Consider the following 21933-nt stretch of genomic DNA (forward strand, 5'->3'; position numbering starts at 1 on the left):
GCCGGTACCGAAGTGATTTCATATTAAGTCTTTCTTTGGACGGTTGTTATTTCGGCGCCGTAATTTTGTTTGAAAATAACAACAACTTTCTGCAAGATCAGCAAACAAATTTCTCAGCGATGTGGTGTCAAGTCAAAAGATCGCTGTATGTATCGCCACCATTCATCTCATCATTTCACTCAAATCACATCACGCCACACTTCCAATGAACACACTTTGATTATCAAAGAAGGGTAAATGTTTTTCATTTCATTATAAAGATTATATTGCCCCTAAATGTATTTTTATTTTTTATGTTTCTTTTTTTACTGCAGATTGTATTGATTGAACTGGGCCAGGCCCAATTGATAGCTTGGTTCGTGTCCTCCGACCGACTCTAAATTTTCTAGAAAAAGTGTTTCACTTTGAGTCGGAAAGAAAAAAATTACCTCCTTTTCACATGATAACTACTATCTCTGCGGTTCTTTTTTGACTGGCTGATTTCATTCTTCTATAAACAACATCCACTTCACGCACACAGAAAATGTCCCGGTGTAACCATGTACTTAAAAACAAATATTAAGCACCTAAAAGCAGAGACTTGCAGCTGTATTCCTTTAAGCACACGCCGCATCGCCTTAATCTCCAACTAGAAGTTATCTTGCGATCGATCGCGCGCGGCGCGTGCCTTTTTTGTGGATCCAGGCTTTAGGCGAGGCTATTTCTTTACATTCGCGTATGGATTCCAGGATTGCACGATTGCTAGAGGAATTTCAAAAATTGAGGTTTTTGGTGGGAAAATGAAAAAAAGATTCCAATTTTAGCTACCGACCGACCGACCGACCCATTTTTCAAAGCTTCTAGGACACGAACCAAACAATCAATTGGGCCTGGCCCTGGCACTCTGTCTGTGACTGTGTGGTGTGGAAAAAAGCTTGTTTTTTCTCTCTTTTTTTCTATCAGTTACTGTAACTTTTTCAGAAATTCATGCTATGATTTACTCTTTTACTGACTGATTTATGAACTCATTAGCGAAAATTTTTATTCTTGTTATTTTATGATGATGTTGGGATTTCGGAGTGTGGTAATTGAGCCAATTTTACTTATAGGTAGCAACTCCAGAAGATTTTTCAAATTTTAATTTTTTTTCAAAACCTATCCTATCTTGTAGAGCTTTGAAAAAGAAAGAAAATGAGGGGTCATAGGCCTCCAGAGGATAAGTGGTTGTAAAGATATTCAAATTTTAGTGTCAAAAATTTGACTAAAAATGTCAAAAAAAAGGTTAGGAAAATAGCTTGGAAAAATTCGAAAAATGTGTCAAAAAAGAAAAAAAAAAAATTTTCCAGTCATGCTTCTTAAATTTTGCATATCTCTTTTTCTAGTGTAGCTAGAGACCTCAAATTTGGAGGGAGAATTCTTTGATGGTGTTGAAATATTATTATATAAAAATATTTGTAAAATATTTAGTATATTTATCAAAATAACAAAAGATATATCTTTTTTTGAAAAAAGAAGACATTGCATTGTTTTATTTTTGTTTTTGAAGAAAATAGCTTGGAAAAGGTTGAAATGAGTCAAAAAAGGTGGTAGGACCCATTTTCAAGGGGCCTCTGGAAATGGAGGAACAAAAACTTATGAGTAAAGAATAAGTTTTTCTGAAAGGAGAAACCCCAAATGAAAAGAAAATCCATTTCGGCAGAAATAAAAACTTTTTTTTGGGACATTCCCATGCTAAAGAAGCAAAAAAAGTGAAAAAAACTACATGAAAATGAAAGAATTAGAATTAGCGATTGTGATTTTTGAATTCCTCACCCTTTTTCTGATAAACATACAAAGTTTCAGCCTCCAAATACATTTTCCTCCGTTTCCAGACACATTTGTTCTTCGATACTTGCAAAAAATGTTTCTCCCGTCGGCAAACAATTTTCAAAATGTTGCAAAACGTTTGGCATTTTACCAATTTGCCGTCTAGCCCGTGTCCACAGTGTTATATACCGCTGGAAAGCTAAGATCACGGGCTTTCATTTAGTAAAAACCGGTTCCAAGGGTTCAAAGTTCACGGAAAATGAAACATTTGGATTTGGTTTGACGTCAACGAAAGTTGCATGACTTCTGGAGTCGCTATTATAGGCGAGGGAAATTTGATGTTCTGTTTACCGTCGCGTTGCAAAAAATATTTGATGCGCCAAAATTTCATTATTCATTATTCATTATTCCTACCTGGTGCTTCCCATCTCCAATGAAGTTGAATTCCACTGCCCGTAAAATCGAGCTGCTTTCTTCACTTTCGGAATCAAAATGACATGATGTCCAGGGGATGTCAATCGAACTCAATGGTAATGGAATTCGATTTGGAGTCGAATCGATCGAATTCAATCGAAGTAAATGGAAGTGATTGTTCGAATCAATCGAACTCAATCGAAGTGATTGATTGAACAATCGAATTCAATCAAAATGGGAAAAAGATGTAAATCTTCGATCAACTTCGATTGGATTCGATCTATTCGATCAATCACTTCGATTGGTTTCGATTGTTCGATCAATCACTTCGATTGAGTTCGATTGATATGAACAATCACTTCGATTTACTTCGATTGATTTGATCACACGTGGTGTTATTGTTTGGGCTATTTATTTAGTCCACTAAGAAAAAAGGATGTCAATCGAAAATTTGGAATATAATCGAAACCAATCGAAGTGATTGACCGAATCAATCGAAGCCAATCGAACCAAATCAATCTTAAAATGATGTAAATCTTCGATCGACTTCGATTGTTTCGATCAATCACTTCGATTGGCTTCGATCGATTCGGTCAATCACTTCGATTGGTTTCGATTATATTTGATTGGTTTGACAATCGAAATTTTCGATTGACATCCCCTGGACATGTGCGAAAATTCAATCGCGTTCGAGACGCGTCTAAAACGCGCTTGTAGCAACCCACTGCTTAAAAAAATGCCTGCCCCCATTCGCGGACATGATTGGAACCATGTTTTTTACTCGAGGCGCATATTTTGTTAGCGAAGATGTTATTTTTGATTCACTTTGAGTGTTTTGGATAGCTTGGCACAGGAAAAAAAATAAGAAGAAAATAATGAGTTGTTAAGAAATAATGAACTTTTTTGAGCGGCGGCTCTAGAGCATGCGGGTGGTCGACGGTAAACAGAACATCAAATTCCCCTCGCCTTATCATTTTTAATGCACTGCTGTTATGGTGTCCATTCCAGCCAAGCCATATTTTATCATTCTACAGAAATCCCCGCTTGAAAAATCAAAACATTGATACGTGGTCGAGTTTACTAAACTTTGCCGAATTAAAACGCGGGAAAATATCATATGACGTATGACCATGTCTTCCGTTCACTCCGATCATGATTCTGATCACGTGATGTTTTGACTTTTTTAAACCAATGAAATCATCTGTTTATACCGCACTAAAGGCCTTTCTAGATTACCGCGCAAAAAAAACTGGGGGTCAGCATGAACTTCAAAGCCTGCTGCGGGAAAGGGAAATGGTTTTGAAGAACCAAATATATGCAAAAAGGTTTTAATATCATCCAAATATTACAAAAACAAGTGACATTTACATGGTTGATCTTTATAAAGTTTGATCTGATGGTTTGTTGTAAAAAAGTTGACCCTCGTGTTGGTATTATAGCCTATCTTTTTGGATTTGTGAGAAGACAAATGTTATTGTAAAGAAAAGTCATTTGGAAGTGTAATCATACCCTTTCCAGGGAACTGGAGCAACATTTTTTAAGTCAGAATTCATTGCCAGTAATGCCACAGCGTGGTTTGAAACCTCGCTGGTGGTTGTTGTAGGTCTGGTGGAAAATGGATTTATTTCTGAATATAAACATTACTGCAGCTAGAATATTTTCTTTATTTTGAAAAACAAAAGGTTCAAGGTTTGTTTACTTTTTATTTTACTGCATTTCGCTGTCTTATTCTGCTGTAGTAGGCAATTGAAGTCTCTTGATTTTTTGTTTTTGTCAGTGCTCACTCGGCAGCCATTTTGAATTTTTTTCTTCAATGTCTGTACTCGGCAATTTCGTGACCTCTACAGAATCAACGATTTTGCCTGAGGGGAACAGCAGTGAATGGTTATTTCGATTTTAAGCTAAAATGTTGTTCCATGAATGGGGTGCTTGCCCATACCGTAGAATCGTCTAATATCGACACACCTCCTTTAAAGTCGACACCGGATCTGTAAAATAATCAAAACAAACCTTGAATGAAATTCTTGGTATCATTCTTATCAAACAAGTTCACCCATCCATCAAACTAGAAGTTCAGTAAACATTGCAATTCTTTTAATACAAAAAGCAGCCAAATTATATAAATAATTTTACACAACATATGCATATGAAACATGAAACGCATGCAAACTTTAATAATCTTTCTCGTGCCCATCATTAAAATTTTACAACTTTATTACAATTCAAGTCACGTGATAAAAATAATTTGCGCGCTTAGTCTGCCTGGTTTCCCCTTCCTTATTTATCACAAACACACGCTCTAGGCACTAAGAGGCCGCACGTCGTAATGGCCAGTATGGCGGTCACATTAAATTCAAAAGGAAACCGGGTTCTTTTTATTATTTACGGGTCACGGTAATAAACAATTCCTCACATGCAAAATGTTGTTATGATTTGGATATCTTCGTTGAAAGCATGCTAATTAGTTTTTTAGTGATGACTATACATCGTTAAATTTTTCTTTTCAAACATAAGTAATAACACATTTCTCATATATCAACAATCTGTGACGTGATAGGGAGAGTACAATTTAGTGATTGATTGGTAACTTTGGTATGTATTTGTTTATGTTTGATTTTTTATTTCGAAAACCAACCTACAGCTATGTCGAAATAACAAGACGCATGTCGATATTGGACGATTCTACGGTAGTTACCGTCAACTGCTCTAACTTGGATCGTGTTCAAAAATAAAGGCCTGTTTTGTGACATTTTCAAAGTGGCTGACAATTTTGTTAATAAAATGAGTATTTTTGGTGGCTAACAGTTTATTTTTTCACCAAGCATAAGTAGAACGATTAACCTTTCCAATTGTTTTGGAGCGAAATTAAGTGGCTCACTAGGTTAGATATTTCAAGATAAGCTATGAGTCGTTTATGTGGCTGACAACACTGGTGGCTTTTTGAAACCAACCAGTTTCAAAATGTTGCTCCTTTATCTGTTTTGAGATAATATGATACCTCTAGTTACCGATTCAAGTGTCATTTTCAAACAAACCATTTCCTCCTTTGAGGTGGCTGACAAAACACATATTTGGACATATTTGGACCTGGAGCCACACATTTTACTCATTTTACCATTTTTTTCATCAAAATATGTTCTTTGTGTAAATACCGATCATCATATAAAATTTCAACGTTTTATTTGAAATATTTCCCAAGTTATTCAAGAAATACTCAATTTTTGAGTTCCCTAAATGTCACACTATTTTTGAACATGATCCTTGGGACTATTTGACAAAACATGGGATGGCAATTCGACCACCATTTCACCGGAACCTCCACCCAAAGTCATTTGATTTGAGTTTATAATGAACAGCGTATTAAAAAAAATACACGATTTCTCTTTCGCATCGACAGTGAAGCTGGAACCTCAATATTTGAGGATTACGATTTTACCAGCTTTTTAGCGATTTTTGCCTTGCTAAACCAAATTTCGCAACCTCTTTAGCTTAAGGTAGATCGAAATTAGAATTTTTCAGGGTTCTGAAAAAAATGCATTGCCGAAATTTGTTCATCTTCATAATATCGATTCACAACCACAAAATATATACATCTTTCGGTCAATGGGTTTTTTTCTGATGTTCTTCTTTCAAAGAATATCGATCACTTTCATTTTCCTCTTTAAAGTGCACAAGAAAAAAATGATTAGCTCGAGTTCTCGCGCGGGCGAATAGAGATGAGAGGTGGTAATCATGGCTAAGGGCGCTACCTAGTTCCACCTTATTTTGCGCCCACGATCAGTCAGGGAAATCCCTCAATTGCGGTAGTAATTTTTTACTGCAGTTGCGGTATAAACGTCACTTTTACATTTTTCATATACCGCAATTGCAGTATATTCAAGAAACAGAATTCAAGATTCAAGGAGAAAACAGGCAATTTTTGTACATAATTGATCATATCTTTTTAACGCACAGACAAAATATTTTTTCCATAGATCAGATTCTTTTAATAAAGAAAAGCTTTCTTCTCGTACAATTTTTTACAGTCAATGTTTGTTTATCTTTGTCGACCAGCACTATGTGTAGCCGTTATAAGCCTTTGTAGACTAACCACAAATTAAAACTATTGCAATTGCAGTATACCGCAATTGAGGGATTTTCCTGACTGACGATAGAATGTTTTTTTCCTCAAACCCCCGGGAATAGTTTTTTTGCCGACTTAGCTATTTTACAAATCTCGGAAAAGAACTCCCATAGGAATTCCAATACATAACCTGATTGGTTAATTTCGGAACGCCTTCAAGAAAGTCATAATGGCAGAAATTTTAAAAATTTCTGATGAGGAAATGTGTGGAATTTATCGATGTTGATCTGTTGATGGCTTGTTGATTCTTTAAAGAAAAAAGATAATAGGTATAGCTTTTTCTAATCCTGGAATATGAAGGTTCCAGCTGCACTGACCAAGTAGGCTTTTAAATCGAATATCAAAAAATTCTGTAGTACAGTAAAACATGCGCGAGCTCACACGCGCTCTGCATCACAGATATCTACAAAACTCCTCATCGCACGGACTGTTAGATAATAGCCCCTTGAGAGAGCAAGACATAAAAAGATGATGTGAATGGTTAATTACTTTTGTCAAATGCAGCTTTTCTAGACATATCTACCGTGAAGTTGGGTAACTTGCATCAGTGGAGGGAAACTTGCATAGCCATCAAATGACTGACCAATCAAAGCTGCAAAATTTCAAAACAAATGAACTACACAGCTCCGTTCGCAGCTCTACTCTACCATTTTTGTTTTGATTTAACTTTGTATTTTAATGACCAGGTAGGTCATTCATTTGAGGGCTATGCATGTTTGCCTCCACTGATGCAAGTTACCCGATCTCACGGTATTTTTGTGATATATGAATGATAGAAGAAGTGTGGTTGATAAACTTGGTGGAAGTATCAAAACAAATTTGCTGTCAAAGTGTCAAAGTTTTCAAAATCCCTCATTTAGATTGAACCAATAGCAGTTAGGAACATTTGGTGAGTTCCCTGTACGCGGCAACAATAAAAAAAAATCGTAACAGCACTGATAAAAAAATTACATTTGTGTCTTTTTTTTACCGTTTTTGGCCTAGAATATATAGCAGTACAGCTAATTGGCTGTAAAATTTTCACAAACTTTCAACAATGATAAAACCAAACCTGTTTTACAAAATTAACCAACTCATTTTTATCTTTCTCCTTCTTTATCTTCAATGAAGCACTCAAAGTTAACTGAAGTTAAGCACATAAGATATTCTTATAATTATTGATATTCACTAAAACACCGTTCATTGCGCGCTACTAACTTGCCTTCTGTTGGAGCATCCTTTTGGATGAACGTAATAGAAGATGAAACTTTTCCATGTTTCAATTTCGCACCAATTCTTCAAAATGAAAACATTTATGATCGTAAATTCTTCTTCTATTCGAGGACTTTTTGCGACATTTTGTTGTTCTTAGTCTTGCATCAAATTCCCACTTTCTTCAGAGAATTAAGCAGACAGAATTGATCTAACAAATCACATGCAAAGTCAGTTGATGTCAGAAATGTCATCGTGCTCAAGGGGTGAAAAATTTTAGGTGTCAAATTTTTTTTTATTTTGAAGTTATATAAAAGTTAGGAATTTACAGAAAATTTCATGTCAAAAGCTCTATTATTTCAGGAGCTTAACATTAGTTTCACCTGTGAACAGAAACAGCCCCCCTCCCTAGTACGAAAAGGGTTAAGATATAGACTCACCTTCCCTAAAGATTATAATTAAGCTTCTAATAATTAAAGAAAATGAGAGAAGATAAGAGAAAACTTCAAATCAACAAGAATTTACAACCTTTCGTCCAAAGCAAAGAGACTTGTTTTTTCTTGCCGCCATCTTGTTTTTGAATTCGAGAATTATTTTCCGTTCCAGTTCACATGGCATTTCTTCATCCAATCAGATGGCGCGATTTCACTTTTGCTTTCTCTAGTCCAATAGGACACAGAATTTGAGTCACGTAACATCTATATTGAAAAACCCGCGCGAAATACAATAGAAATAAGATGTCCAAAGGAGGTCGTACTAATGGCTATAGGAACTGAAAGCAAACAATTCAGTCCAATGTTTTTGGTTTTTCTGAAAGGAAGGTATATAGGAAGGTTTACTGAAGGAGGCTGGGACTATTTATTTAAAAGATTTGGCCAAAAAAGGCACTTTTTTGGGTGATATTTAAGATTTTACTTAGAAACTTTAATTCTGTTTTTCTATCGGCCAGTCAAAATAATTTTGCATTGTCAAATTTGGTTCTCCATTGTTCTTACTATCAAGTCAGGATCGATGGTGACCTCACCTTAAAATAAAAAGAAATTTAAGTTCTAATTTGAGAGATATTCTTTTTGCTGCACGAGCGCACTTTTTGTAGACTAGTTGGAACACCTCTTTTTATTTGGGAGATTAATGGCAATTTTTCCTTATTGTTATTATTAAAATGAAGCACAACCGAAAAGAAAAGAAACCCAGAAAGTTGCGTATTTCCAGTGAGTGAACAATTCTGTAAATTGACAAAATTGATGATGATAAATTTTTTTCGCTCAGCCAAATCTCTTGTATTAGGGGTTCTAGTCTTCAGCCCTAAGCCTATGTGGGATTGAACAATTGGGTAAATGAGACAAAAGTAATTTCTGATGTCAAAATTTCTTATACATAACATGTATTTGCATCTTTATCACAATTTAAAACTTAGTTCTCCAGATTTTTTTTTTTGATATTTTTTTACATGGTACCTCTGGCGATATAACGTTAAGTAGTGTTTAAGTAGTGTTTTGTATATTGGTATTGTACACGTGTCTTTGCTTTGATAGAGAAAAAAATGCAATTAAAATACTAGGAAAAATCATTTAATTGTAAGAGGGTAAAGAGTAATACAATTACTGCAACCAATGCTTAAACATGAAAAATCAGCAAAAAATAGTCATTTCTTTTTCCAGTGTCTATAATTAAATAGAATTAAAAATAGCAAACCAAGTAAAAAAAACTTATAAGATAATTTTAAGCTGAAATTTCAAATTTGCGATGGTGGTAATTAGTGATGTGTATTAGGAATTCATTTTCACAATAAGCAAACAACCTTATTTCCTGCTTTTATTTGTGGAAATCACTAAATCTTGTAGACAAATTTTCTGATATTAGTGGTTTAGTTGCTAAAGATCTAAAGTTTTTTCGAAATCAGCTTTCAAAATTATAATCTCTTTTTTCCTACTGTGCAAAAATGAAATCGTATTTTCTTATTTGACATGCATTGCAATGAATTTATGTTTAATATCTTACTTATGGATTTTCCTTTTTTGTTTTTAGGTAATTGATTTTGAAATTGGTATGTTGAGGCCATCCTTAGGATTGAAAATTGAACAATCATCACATTCCGAGAATTCTAAAGGTAGGATCATATAACATTGGTAGAAAATTTGGTGGCAAAAAAGTAGGAAAAAATCGCTGGTAACGAATTTTTATAACCATCATTTATTTTTTGACTGACGATTAATTTTTACCGAGAAATATTTATGACTATATGCTACATTTCTTTTTTTAACATTGAATAGCGTTGAATTTTGGGTTTATGAACTACTTTCGACAAACTAAAGAAAGGAAATGAAATGACTTTTCAATTTGTTGGCGTTTTCAAGCCTCGATTCCTCAAAGATTCAGTAAAAAATTGTTCAGTAAAAAATTCGTCAGGTAAAAAGTGACAAAATTATTGGCAAGTGACAACGAATTTTTCACTGACAAAATTTCTACTGATAAGGTAGTTTGAATATCGAATTAAAACATCAGAAAAGCTCATTTACTCTCTGTTTTTACTCACGTTCTTCTTATTAATTATTCTTTTGAAAGGATGAAATTTCAACCAAGACTTGATTTTATTGAAAACATCCAGCCGTTTCTTTAAGTATTTAAATAATTATTTAATAGGCCCTTTAAGAAGGAGATCTTTTTCTTCATAAACTTTTGACTATAGTTTGGAATTTCATCTTTAAGGTTTATTTAGTTCTAGAAAATTAAAATCATATTTATCCTACAGTTTAATATTATTCATCCAGTTGATGACATTTTTTTAATTGTAACAACACTTATGCTCTATGCAGTCTACGAGTTGAATTTTTGACATATATCTGATTTTCACGCCCACACAGAAACACAAGCCCTTTGGTCTTAGTTTTAAACCAGATAATAGTGTACCTGAGGAGCAAGCAAGCAAAGAAGGAAGGCCTTTTGAATGTTTGAGATATATCCATAAGAAAGATTTAATTGGTGTGAACGACATTCATCTTGTTGAAGACAATTTTGACTTCTAAAGACTCTTTCTAATAGTAGGGGGCCAAGCCTGGGGTCCGGTGACATCTTTTTTACGACCTAGCAATTTTTAGTCTATTCCAAAGAACAGTATATTACAAGACCAAAAAAATGTATTACAACAACTCTCTGACTAAAACACACAAAGAAATACAGCCGCTTGAAGTTCAAAAACATACCGACGTCAGTACGATCAAGACAAGATTTGACGTCAAATCACAGTAGAGCTGACAGTTAGTTGGTCTTAAAGCGGCTGTATTTCTTTGTGTGTTTTAGTCAGAGAGTTGTTGTAATACAATTTTTTGCTCAAAATTTCATGCTCTATCAGATGGTAATCATTTTCGTTTATTTTGACTTTTGAAAATAAGCTATTTCTCTACCCCTTATTTTCCCTTGCAATTTGCCTATGTCTTCACTATTTTGGTCACAGTTTTCCCAGGCCTAATCCGCGTCCTCCCTCTCAAAAATATCTTTAATATACTGTTCATTGGAATAGACTAAAATGGCTAGGTCGTAAAAAAGATGTCACGGAACCCCAGGCTTGCCCCCCCTTACTATAAGCTAAGTAATGAACTACAAATAACAGATAATTGATCATAACTTAAGTACGCACAAAAGTCATGGCTATAGCCTCTCTGTCTCTCGGTTCAATGAAAATATAACATTAGCCATCATCTTGTTCATTTCAGAAAACACAAACAAAGACATGGACCTAACCGACATTACTTTGACCAGCCTGATGAAACGTAATAGCCAGCGTACGTCATCCACCTCAAGCTCTTCTCCGACCAATGATGACGTCATTGCCGATAAATCCAAAAAAGGTGGGATTGAAGAAGAAAATTCTTGGCAGAAAGAGAAAGAAGTTTTTGAACTACAGTTGACTCAACTTCAAGAACAACTTGTCGCAGCAATGGTTCAAAATCAACAGTTAGGTGAGCTACTATACATTAGATTTTAGTGACGTCGCCTCTTTGAACTAAGATTACATAGCAAGAAAGGTTAAATTTCGGGACAAGCTGGAGTTTTTACAAGCTCTTATTTGATTTGGTTGGTCGTTAAGATGTAATAAAAGAATCTTATTACTTTTTCTAAAGAACGCGTTATCTCTATCACTTTAAATGACCAATTAGTGAAGTATCTTGTAAAAACTCCAGCTCATCCCTAAATTTCCAGTCGATTATTGAAGGTAGATAGGAACATGCCAATTTGTTCAAAATCAAGACTTTGGTGAGCTACTTACTATCGCGGCCAAACAAAATCTTTGAGCGGAGTTTTTGAAAAGTGGTACCCTAATGACGGCACTACTCAATAGCGGTGTAAATGCATCGAGAGTGCTAGATCTACTTTCCCTCGAAAACGTTTGAGGATGTAGCGCCGTTAGACGTTAATTTTTAACACTGCAATGGCTTCTTTACCATTTCAAAAAAACTTCGATCAAAGATGGCGGATATAGCTTGGTCCAGGGATATATAAAGGTTAGTTCTTACTATACATATTATTTGGTTTTATTGGTTAAAGGATTACATCACATTCTGAAAATGAACTCAGATTGCGTAACCAGTAAAGGTTTTAAATTTCCAGTCAGATTATTGAAGGCAGATAGGAACATGCTGTAAGGTACAGTTTAGAAAACTAAAACAACTGCGATATTTTTTAGCTTATGGGTCGCGGCACACTTTCTTTTAACATCCAAACGACCCGATCCCCGGTTAGAGGTCGCCACTTCTTTGATTGATCTGTATATTTATTTGTGATTGCAGTTGATTTGCTTAATGGCTAGGTAAATAAAACAGATTGATCCTTGAAAAGGTTTTTTTCTAATAAAACGTAGGTAGAGATCATTGGCATAGGCCTAAATCGAAGCAAATCATTTTCCACTTTTGCTTTTTGATGTCTGTTTGGCTCGTATTAATGTATTGAGAAATTTAGAAAGTTCTTACTTTTAAAAGATCTTCCCACTCTTCTTCGTTTTCTTTTTAAAGGCTAACCATTTAGGAAAATAAAGGAGAATGTGTTTGACTAAACCCTAAATGAACTCATTTGAATGTCTTAGAAAGGAAAAATAATCTCTCACAAAGTCTGCTCACGTATCGTTGACCAGGAGTTTATTAATTATTCTTTCTATGACTGTCCGGCCACTGTCTCATAATGTGAGATAGTAAACAGAAGAATTTTCAATTTTCTTGGGTGGGGGCAGATACTGTTATTCTTTATTGAATATCTGTGTTTCTTTTGAATGAATTATTTATCAATATTTTTCCTCCTCTACATCCTACTTTTCACTTTATAAGAATAATGTTTTCTCTGTATTTTCACTGAAACCAAGAGAGTCTTTTTGTGTCTTAAGACATATTATGTTGAAACAGGGGTTGCCTCAGAAGAACTTTAGCTCTAGAATACGTCAAGTTTTCCACGTATTATACGTACAGAAATAATATTATAGAATACAAATTCAAAGACTCGGATAATGACAGTTTTTGCCAGGGTTATTAATTTGCCTTTGAAAATATTCTTAAAACTTGTACAAAAAATACATTATATTTTTTAACTCTCCCGTTGCAAGTATAGAATCAAGTTGCTTTAAAGCTTAAATTCTTTCAGCTAGTTATTCATTGGAAGCCATGAAAATGAAAATGAAGAAGAAAAAATATGTGATGAATAATGTAAGCTTGTTTCCAATTTTAGTTTTGCAACTGTCTTTTCTTCTTTTCATCAATTCTCTCTATTCTTTCATTCTTAATTTTGTTCTTATTATCTTTTTTTGTCAAAAAGATGCTTGCTTGCTGGGATCAACACCAGATGGGTCAAAATATTCATGAATCTTGGTTTGAGGTGTATTTTTGTATAAATAGCAAAGAATTGCTTGCTTGTTTGTGGTTTCTTTGTGAGGAGGTTTTGCACTCGAATGCGATAACATTGTTTTTAATACCCCTTCCTCGTCTGTTTCCCGGCTGTGACTTGAGAATTATTAAACTCTGGTTTAGACGACTTACTTTTTGCCCTGCCTACTCTTAGGTTCCAAATAAACGGGGTGGGGGGGGGTTCGAGAATTTTCAAATCTCAATAAACGGGGGGGACCTAATTGCCGGAGGGGTTTGGAAATTGTACTTGCGAAAACCCCAAAATAAGGTAAAATCAGCAGAATAAGGGACTGAAAAAACTCTTAGTAATTAAAAAAAATTAATAAACGGGGGGGGGGGTCCTAATAAGGTCCGGGGGGCTCTTATAAGGTCCGGGGGGGTTGGAAAATTTTCGAAAAATTTCCAAGCTGGGGGGAGCCGTTTATTTGGAACCTAAGAGTATTCCAATTGCGAATTAAAGCGGGGAGAAAATTGGCCGACGCATTGCATTGCCCTCTTTTGAAATCAAACTTTCACTTGACTTTGACTTGCCGACTTTGATAATTAGGAATAGGCAGGATAGGAAGTTGGCCGTCTAAGCTGGAGCTTCTTTCCTACTTTTCATAATTATGAAGTAATAGTTACATAATTGAGTTGGTTTTCTACGTTGAATCTAGGTTTGGTGATGCTTTTATATGCAGATATTCTGTAATATTCTAAAGATTAAAAGATATGGTTAGAAGAATTACTTGAAGAACTTCTTGAAGAACTATATTTTGAAATGTAAACCTTGAGCGCACTGTAAGAACCAAAATCTACTGCTACCGGCGTTAAATCTTATGCAGACGACTCAGTGCCGTAGGAAGCAATTTGATATTGGGGGCATAAGTTCAGTGACACCGTGAGGGCCAACCATGGTTTGGCCCAAGGGTTAAAATTATGAATTCTAGAGCCCTAAATTGGCTAAAAACACACTCAAAAAAGTAAGATAATTCGAATAAAGGCAAAATTTAAAGGTAAAATATTCCATTTTATGAAATAAATCACTTTCAAAAGTACAATAAAGTACAATACAAAGCAGAGTTGCCTTGTGTTACTATCTTCTGAGAATAAGCCTTTTTTCAACTAGATTTTTCCACACAGACTTGAAACTTTATTTATACCGAGTTAATCGTTCTATATCTGCAATTAATTGAGCTTTACTAAGCTCATTTGACGTCAATACTTCGATTACCAGCTCGTGGTTGTGGACGGCGTTGTTTATGAAATTTGTCGTTCTTTTTGTCTATTTTTAGCCCCCTCTAAGCACGGTAAAGTTCTCTTTCTTTCGAAAGTGAACTGGAAACTTTATTATCGGAAAGCTAATAAGTTTTGATTATCTACCCTTTTGAAAAGCAATCAGAAGAGAAGCCCCCCCCCCAAATTCAAGAAGAGACGTGCTGTGAAGTGACCATATACATCCTTATTTGTGGCCTAACACATCACGTTACTACTGGCAAATTATTCAACTTACTCATTTTGATATTAATTTCAATTTTAAAAATATATATTCTATTATATTAATCTATTTATAAATGAATTGGTACATTAAATAGATGAATCTAATTTACCACAGTAAAAAGGCACGCCTTTTTTATCTATAAAATGACCATTTTTACAAAGAATTTTCTTGAAATTTCTACTGATAATTTATAAGAGAATTTTTCGGTGTTTACGATGGAGTCTGATGAAGTGAGTTTTGGTTCCCTTGGGTTTGTGTACAGTTTAGAAGAAAGCTGGGCAATTTGTCTTTAAGATATGTTTATTTTAACAAAGCTAAAAGGGTAGACATTCCACTACTGTCTAAATGATTTATTAAAAAGGTCCAGTCTTAAAAAAAATGGACCTATTTATCAATTAAGCTCAGACCAGGTCAGCTAAACAGAAAGTTTTTCTTTTCTACGATACTTGTTTTCAAGAAGGCGTTCCAGTTTGACTATCACATTGAACTCCATTTGTTAATTTTTGGGCGATCAATTCCAATTAAATGAGAAGTTAATTTGTCTTTCGAAGGAAAAATATTATTGATCTCGTCATCGTCAACCGATAGACTATACGCGAAATCGTTAAGTCACTTGGCTTTTCAATGTCTCCTCTTGAGTAACTGGCCAGTATCTACTCAGAATTTTGATCACTTGATCGAAACGAATAGGCCCAAAATCTTAGTTCCACTTCTCATTTTGATGGCCTGAGATTTTTTGCCAATCAGATGTCTTTCCGAATTCCATTGTCATGCAGTCTCCACATTTCTTTCTCGCCTTCATGTTAAAAGTACTTTCAATCCAACATAATTAATCCCCAATGCAAAGAAAACTGCAATGATAGCAATGAGAATCGAAAACCATTTCACTTGCCAGCTTGGTTCACATATTTTCCAATATAACATGATGGGGATAATGGTGCTCATAATTAGTAACCCACCACCTCCCATTAGGGAGATAATTTGTGAGAGGTCTGGGAAAATTATGATCACTAAAGTGCATGCGCTGAATACAGTGAAACGGAGAAGAAAACGTTGCCAGCAAAACTCTGAAAATATGAAATAAAAAGAGATATAGTAGGGGGCCAAGCCTGGGGTCCCGTGGCATTTTTTTTACGACCTAGCAATTTTTAGTCTTTTCCAAAGATACACATCAATTTTTTCTGTCAATTTTAGCGGGCCGTTTTACGAGTTAAGTTATTTTCGTTTTTCCCGGCATTGTATTGGTTCTTTGTTTGGGGTTTTGTTAAGCTGAAAAAACAGCCTCGATTAGTTTTTAGAGTATAACGGAACTTTTTTCTGAGTCAAAATATCAAGTAGTGATTACGAAGTACTTTGTTTGAAAATTCTTGTTAGCTGTAGTAAGCCCTAAGTAGATGAAAATGAAATGATTTCTTTTCTATCGTAAATTCAAAAACAAACTAACACTGAACTTTTAAAGATAAGGTAAGGTCCCGAAGGGGGGGGTCACTCATGTGATCCGACTAACGACATGTGCCGCCCTTAAGATTAGGTTTTTCGGGCCCCTCGAAATGAATTGTAAGGGTGTACTTTTGTCAGAGAGAACTACAGGGGTTTTATTTTAGCTAAATGCACTATAAGGATGTGTTTGGGAAATTCTGAATTGCATGTCTGACAGTAAAAATCTGATTTATCTTCATAGTTTTGACTCACATCCTTTTTGAATTCTTTTGCGCAGTGTCGACATCTCAGGGCTTAAGAAAAATAATATGAAATCGAACTACACTGTAAGCGTTAGGAGCGTTCGGTAAAGTGTAAGGGTACCTTTTCACTGCTCAAGGGCTGCACTGTTAGAGTCCGATTTTGGAAGCCATTTTTTTTTGGCGATTCATGCCGTCGTTTAGAAATTGAGCGCCATGGGGCCCCCGGGGGTAAGGTGGTATAGCACATTTTTTAGAGTTCAGTATATGTGTACCGGGTGACCCACGAAAAAGTTCAGACGTTTCCCAACATCTTGAGGCCGAACAAATGTCCTAAAGTGCTTGGAGTTTTGATATTTAGAAAGTAGATATCCTAACTTAAAATTTGAGCTATCACTTTTTAAATTTGACCAATTTTTCTCTACTTATTAGCTTTTAAAGTCAAAATTCACTTTTCGGAAAGTGTAAAAAACATGTAAAAAAGAGGTATTGAATTTATGCAATCAATTAGAAAATCACTTACAAATTGACTTATTTAACGTGTTTTATGACATTAATAATTAATAAAAACACCTTTTAAAGTAATTTTTGTTTAAAACACGACTAAAAATTGGCGCTTTTGTAGATTTTTCAGATTTTTTTCAAAAACTGTATATCAAAAACGTCTAAAAATACCAAATTTGATACCCCTTTTTTATGTGTTTTTTACACTTTCCGAAAAGTGAATTTTAACTTTAATAGCTCACAAGTAGAGAACAAGTTGGTCAAATTTAAAAAGTGATAGCTCAAATTTTGAGTTAGGATATCTACTTTCTAAGTATCAAAACTCCAAGCACTTTGGGACATTTGTTCGGCCTCAAGACGTCGAGAAACGTCTGAACTTTTTCGTGGGTCACCCGGTACTTCTTCATTTTTTTGACAATTTCTGATGAGGTATACTTACTGTTTGGTACTTTGAAAGCTGCTTCTAACACCAAATAACAAGGGTTAGCCACAATGCATACAGAACATGAGAAATGAGATGTCATAAACATTGCAATGAGTTTCAATATCCATTTAATATTACTTTCATGTGCTATACGGTCTAAAGTGTCCAATATGTTGGGTTGGATAACGTAATCTTTGAGCATGACGTAGGGTAGACATCCCATAATGACGTATGCAACGTACATGATTACTAAAGAGAAATAGATGGGGAAAATAGTTGGGAATTTTCAATTGGATATCCTGTGATTTGAACTCGAAGGAGGAATCTTAATTGCTCGAATTACAGAAAGAGGTTTGGCCATTGTGGTTTACACGTTTTTTAAGAACATCCAAAATTTTTGAAGTCTTTGGATGTTCTTAACTTTTTGAGTTTTAAGCCTAAAAATGTTCTTAATATGTTCTTATTTTCAACATTTTGTAAGTATTTTGGTCAATTTTCCTAAGAAGTTTGGTGTTTTAGAGTCCGTAAAGCCTTAAAATGTTTTTAAACTTGTTCTTCAGATTGCCCATCAAAGCTTTATGTTCTTGTATAGTTTGTTCTTATAAAAAACGTGTTTTGAGAATGGGAATCAATTACAATGACAGAAAGATTCGAATTAGAGATGTATGCTTTTTTTTTAATGTTTGAGTCATTTTCAGCATGTATCTTCCACACTTCTTGCCCTGTAAGTCAGGTCTATACATTTTTTAATGTAAGAACAAACTATATAAGAACATAAAGCTTCGATGGCCAAAAGGTTAAGAACAATTTATGAACATTTTAAGTCTTTGAACACCTGAAATCTTATGAAAATGTATAAAAATACTCACAAAATGGTGAAAAGAAGAACATGTTTAGAACATCTTTGAAATTTTTAGATGTTCTTATTTAAAAAACATGTATAAAAAATCTCACCAGTTGTTGCTGATATGGTATGATTGAGTGCTCGTGTATTTTTGAAAATGACTGCAATATTTGGTAGTACGGTCATGTAAGCTGTTGACGAAAAGTATATGGTACCTGGAAAAGAGATTTGATTGGTTGAGAGACACAAAAGACTATTTATTGAGATAGAAAGGAAACTAATTTGTGCATTAGGGATATTTTGATTGAAAGAACAATTTCAGAGCTAGATTTATATTTTATTGATTATTTTCAGAGCTAAATTTCTGAAGAATTGTTCGGAATACAGAGAGTCTATAAAAAAGAAAATGGGATCTTATAAAAAAGAAAATATTTTTTGCTTTTGGCACTCTTTTAAGTCAAGGGCTTGAAATGTTTCTTTTTTTCCTTACATAGCCATTTCTGGATCCTCAAATTTTTTTCAATGTGTTATCAGTGTTTTGTCAAGATTGTTGAGATTGTTCTGATATTATTTCTTACACATGAGCTAACAGTATGATAAGAAGTAGCAAGTGGGAGCTAAAAGCTGTGTAGTTTAAAAATGTCATTCACAATTTTTTTTCACAAAATTCAGCAATAGTTTAGTAAAAAGAGCATAATATTTTTTTCGTATTGGGAAAGTAAAAACTTGTAATTGGGGTTCAGTTTTACCAGTGGCATAAATGACGTCAAATTCTGAAGTCATTGCATTGACACCTTTACATTACACAGAATCTGACGTCATCCATCCAACCCTGGTAAATTTGAGACGAGGTATCTATTATTTGAAGCTCAATATTTACTTACCTGAGGTGGATAGGAAAATGAATATAGGATTAAACCTAGTCCATGGTATATTTTCTTCGATTTCCATTGTCCTATACAAGTCCGGTTTTGGTAAATCGTCAGCCTGTGCTATAACGCAACATATCAAAACCAAAACCAAGGCTAGTGCACTGGAGATATTCGATATTATGGCTACCCAATTCATGTTCTTGTAATAACCAGTCATTTGAAATGGTAGGAAAACAACAAAAGATATGGAAATCCATATACGAGTTGTATTATCTACACTTTCGGTATTTCGTATCCACGGGAAGAAGATATTAAACATTGCAGCCATCGATAACATTTGACCAATAAGTACGGAGAAGTTACTTGCTAGTTTTAAAATCACTATCATGGTGTTTAACCAGGACTTCTCACCGAATGCCTGTCTACTACAGTATAGTAAAGGTTTTCGTAAGGCCTCGTCTACATTGGTGTTATTATTGATTTTCTCAGGTGATTTTTCTGTAGAATCATTGTCTGATGACGTACTAGTATTTTGGTTTAAGTTTTGTATACGAGGTTTCTCTAGACCATCACTGTCCCTCTGCTGTAGGCTGTGGTCATCGATTTCACGACCTTGTCTATTAGATTTATCATCTTCTTTGGATGTTTTCGAATGCAGTAGTAATGGTTCTTTATCAGAAGTGGTCATCTCATTATCAGTGTCACTATCACTTTGTTTAGGATCATCTTTCACCGATTTTAACGGAATATCTTGTTCCTTTCCTAGTGAATTGAATACTTTGCCGAACACTAGATTTGCCAGAATGGTACAATAGTATATAGTAGATAGATAGAAGAAGAGTAATAGAAGATAAGGGATGATTCCAAGCTGTGAAACAACACCAGGAAGAACCAGTAATGTTGTACCAAATATGTTACCAGTGATGATGAGTCCACTGGTTACTGAGCTCAACGTGGATAGTTTGGATGGTAGTAATTGAAGCCATGATTTGCTCATCTTCTTGAAGTTTCTGCTTTTTTTTGTTTATTACCTTAAAAGCAGAAAAGATTTCACGGTAGAATTTTTTGTAAACATTGAGGTTTAGAAATACTAAAGGGCTACTTAGACTACGCAATATATTGACGAACAATATTCGACAATATAGTTTGCGGACCGTAATGTAAAAGTAAACCGAAGTAAACAACTGGTACTCTATTATAAAAAGGAATTTTCTTTCTGTAAACAATCCCCCTTTATTGTTGGAATATTGCAAATCGAGCTGACAATATATTGCGGACACCTTTTCAATTTATTGTCGACATTCAGCAATATATCATCAATCTATTGTCTGACAATATATTGTGTATAGTGTATGTAGCCCTTAAAGAAAATAACTTTTTAAGCTTTATCCTAATAATAACATCCGACCCTTATCTAAATTGTGTAATGTTCTTTAGTTGGTTGTAGTCTTAAAAGTGTGCTTATACTTGAATGTACCGTTTAGGTGTATTAATTAAAACTTTATTTACTCACGTTACTTTTCTCATAACACCTCTGTGTCACAGACCCGCCAGCCCCACTGTAAAATTTATCCAAGATTTTGTCCCCGTTGGAAAAAATAATCAACAATTTCAGCGCCATTTGGAAATTGACTTTGATTTCAACCACACTTAAAACTTAATGGAAAAAATTGCACTTCAAAACCATCTCCACTGGAATTTCTGGGCTACAGGCAATAGTATTTCTATCCTCAGAAGGATATGAGAAAGGGATGTCTCATAAAATAGAAAGTTCGTGCTTTGTAATTCATGGAAAAAATAGATCGAAAGTGGGATTTTGGCGAACTTAGTGCCCCAAGGCTTGGTTACCATTTGTTATTTCGAAGATTTCATTCACTTGAATTTGCAGTTCGATCGAAGCTTTCAAACCAAACTATCCTAGTTCATAACATCATCTCGTCACATACTCTTATTAAACTGTAAATGCAGCTTGTGTCTGCTAAAAGTGATCTTTTGAAATGTATTGTGATAATCTTGATTGCTTCCTAATAATATGCAGTAATGTAATTAAGTAATGCGTTTAAAAGAGAAATGCAAAGAGGGTTTGCTTTGTGTTATCAAAGCATACAGTAGTCATTATAAAAAAACCCTGGTCTGGCAATGTATTATTAGCTTTTTGTTCAATTTACTTTTGTTACAAACAAAAGGCAAGTTGCAATTTGCATACTTTTTGATCACGTTACCAAATCTCCACTTGGGATTGGTCTTTTTTCTAATCACATGATCAAAAAGTTTGCAAAATAAATCGATTTTGATACGTAAGCTCCACCTTTTAACAATAAAAAAAGACAAAAGCCTTCCAGACCAGTGTTTTTATAATGACTATGATTAAACGTCCAAATATAATATACACGTTTTTTTTTTATATAAAAAAAATAACGGGTAAAAATAACGAACTGAAACTCGATGGAGATCGATATTCCCTTATTTTTTTATGACCGGGGATTTAAATTCTTTTGTTCCCAAGTTAGAAAATTCAGTGGGGATGGTAAAAATAACATAATATTTTGCAGTGAGGATTGGTTTATTTGATTATTTTCAGTCGGGACAAAAATTGGGGTATAATTTTCCACCGGAGACGATATTTTGGCCAATTTTTCCAGTGGGAAGGGTTACCAGTGAGAAGGTTGTGTCTAAGGAACACGTTTATAAGGAACTTGAGGCTGAAAATGGTAAAAAAAATAAGGAAT

At 34.5% G+C, this 21933-nt stretch overlaps 2 protein-coding genes across 4 annotated transcripts in view; one reads left to right on the plus strand and one right to left on the minus strand.

Moving 5' to 3' along the window:
- LOC136798639 (GRAM domain-containing protein 4-like) overlaps positions 1 to 21933 on the plus strand; it is a 55244-nt gene that overhangs the window by 4221 nt on the left and 29090 nt on the right. Inside the window, exons 1-3 of one of the 3 annotated variants that reach the window (XM_067055283.1) lie at positions 77 to 233; positions 9542 to 9623; positions 11227 to 11472. In XM_067055283.1, the coding sequence (XP_066911384.1) occupies positions 9563 to 9623; positions 11227 to 11472 (307 nt within the window). In that variant the 5' untranslated portion in view covers positions 77 to 233; positions 9542 to 9562. Of the gene's footprint in view, positions 1 to 76; positions 234 to 9541; positions 9624 to 11226; positions 11473 to 19068; positions 19184 to 21933 lie in introns of those variants that run through there. The other 2 variants (XM_067055284.1, XM_067055286.1) reach the window with 2 other exon arrangements.
- LOC136798640 (uncharacterized) lies at positions 14913 to 20257 on the minus strand. Its single transcript, XM_067055287.1, has 4 exons — positions 19217 to 20257; positions 18443 to 18547; positions 17504 to 17737; positions 14913 to 15948 (listed from the first exon to the last, which is right to left on the minus strand). Exons 1-4 carry the CDS (start codon positions 20199 to 20201, stop codon positions 15680 to 15682), a joined length of 1593 nt encoding a protein of 530 aa, XP_066911388.1. The 5' UTR covers positions 20202 to 20257; the 3' UTR covers positions 14913 to 15679.

Source organism: Clytia hemisphaerica, unplaced genomic scaffold, assembly GCF_902728285.1.
Source record: "Clytia hemisphaerica strain Z4C2 unplaced genomic scaffold, Clytia hemisphaerica genome assembly, whole genome shotgun sequence".
Taxonomy (NCBI): domain Eukaryota; kingdom Metazoa; phylum Cnidaria; class Hydrozoa; order Leptothecata; family Clytiidae; genus Clytia; species Clytia hemisphaerica.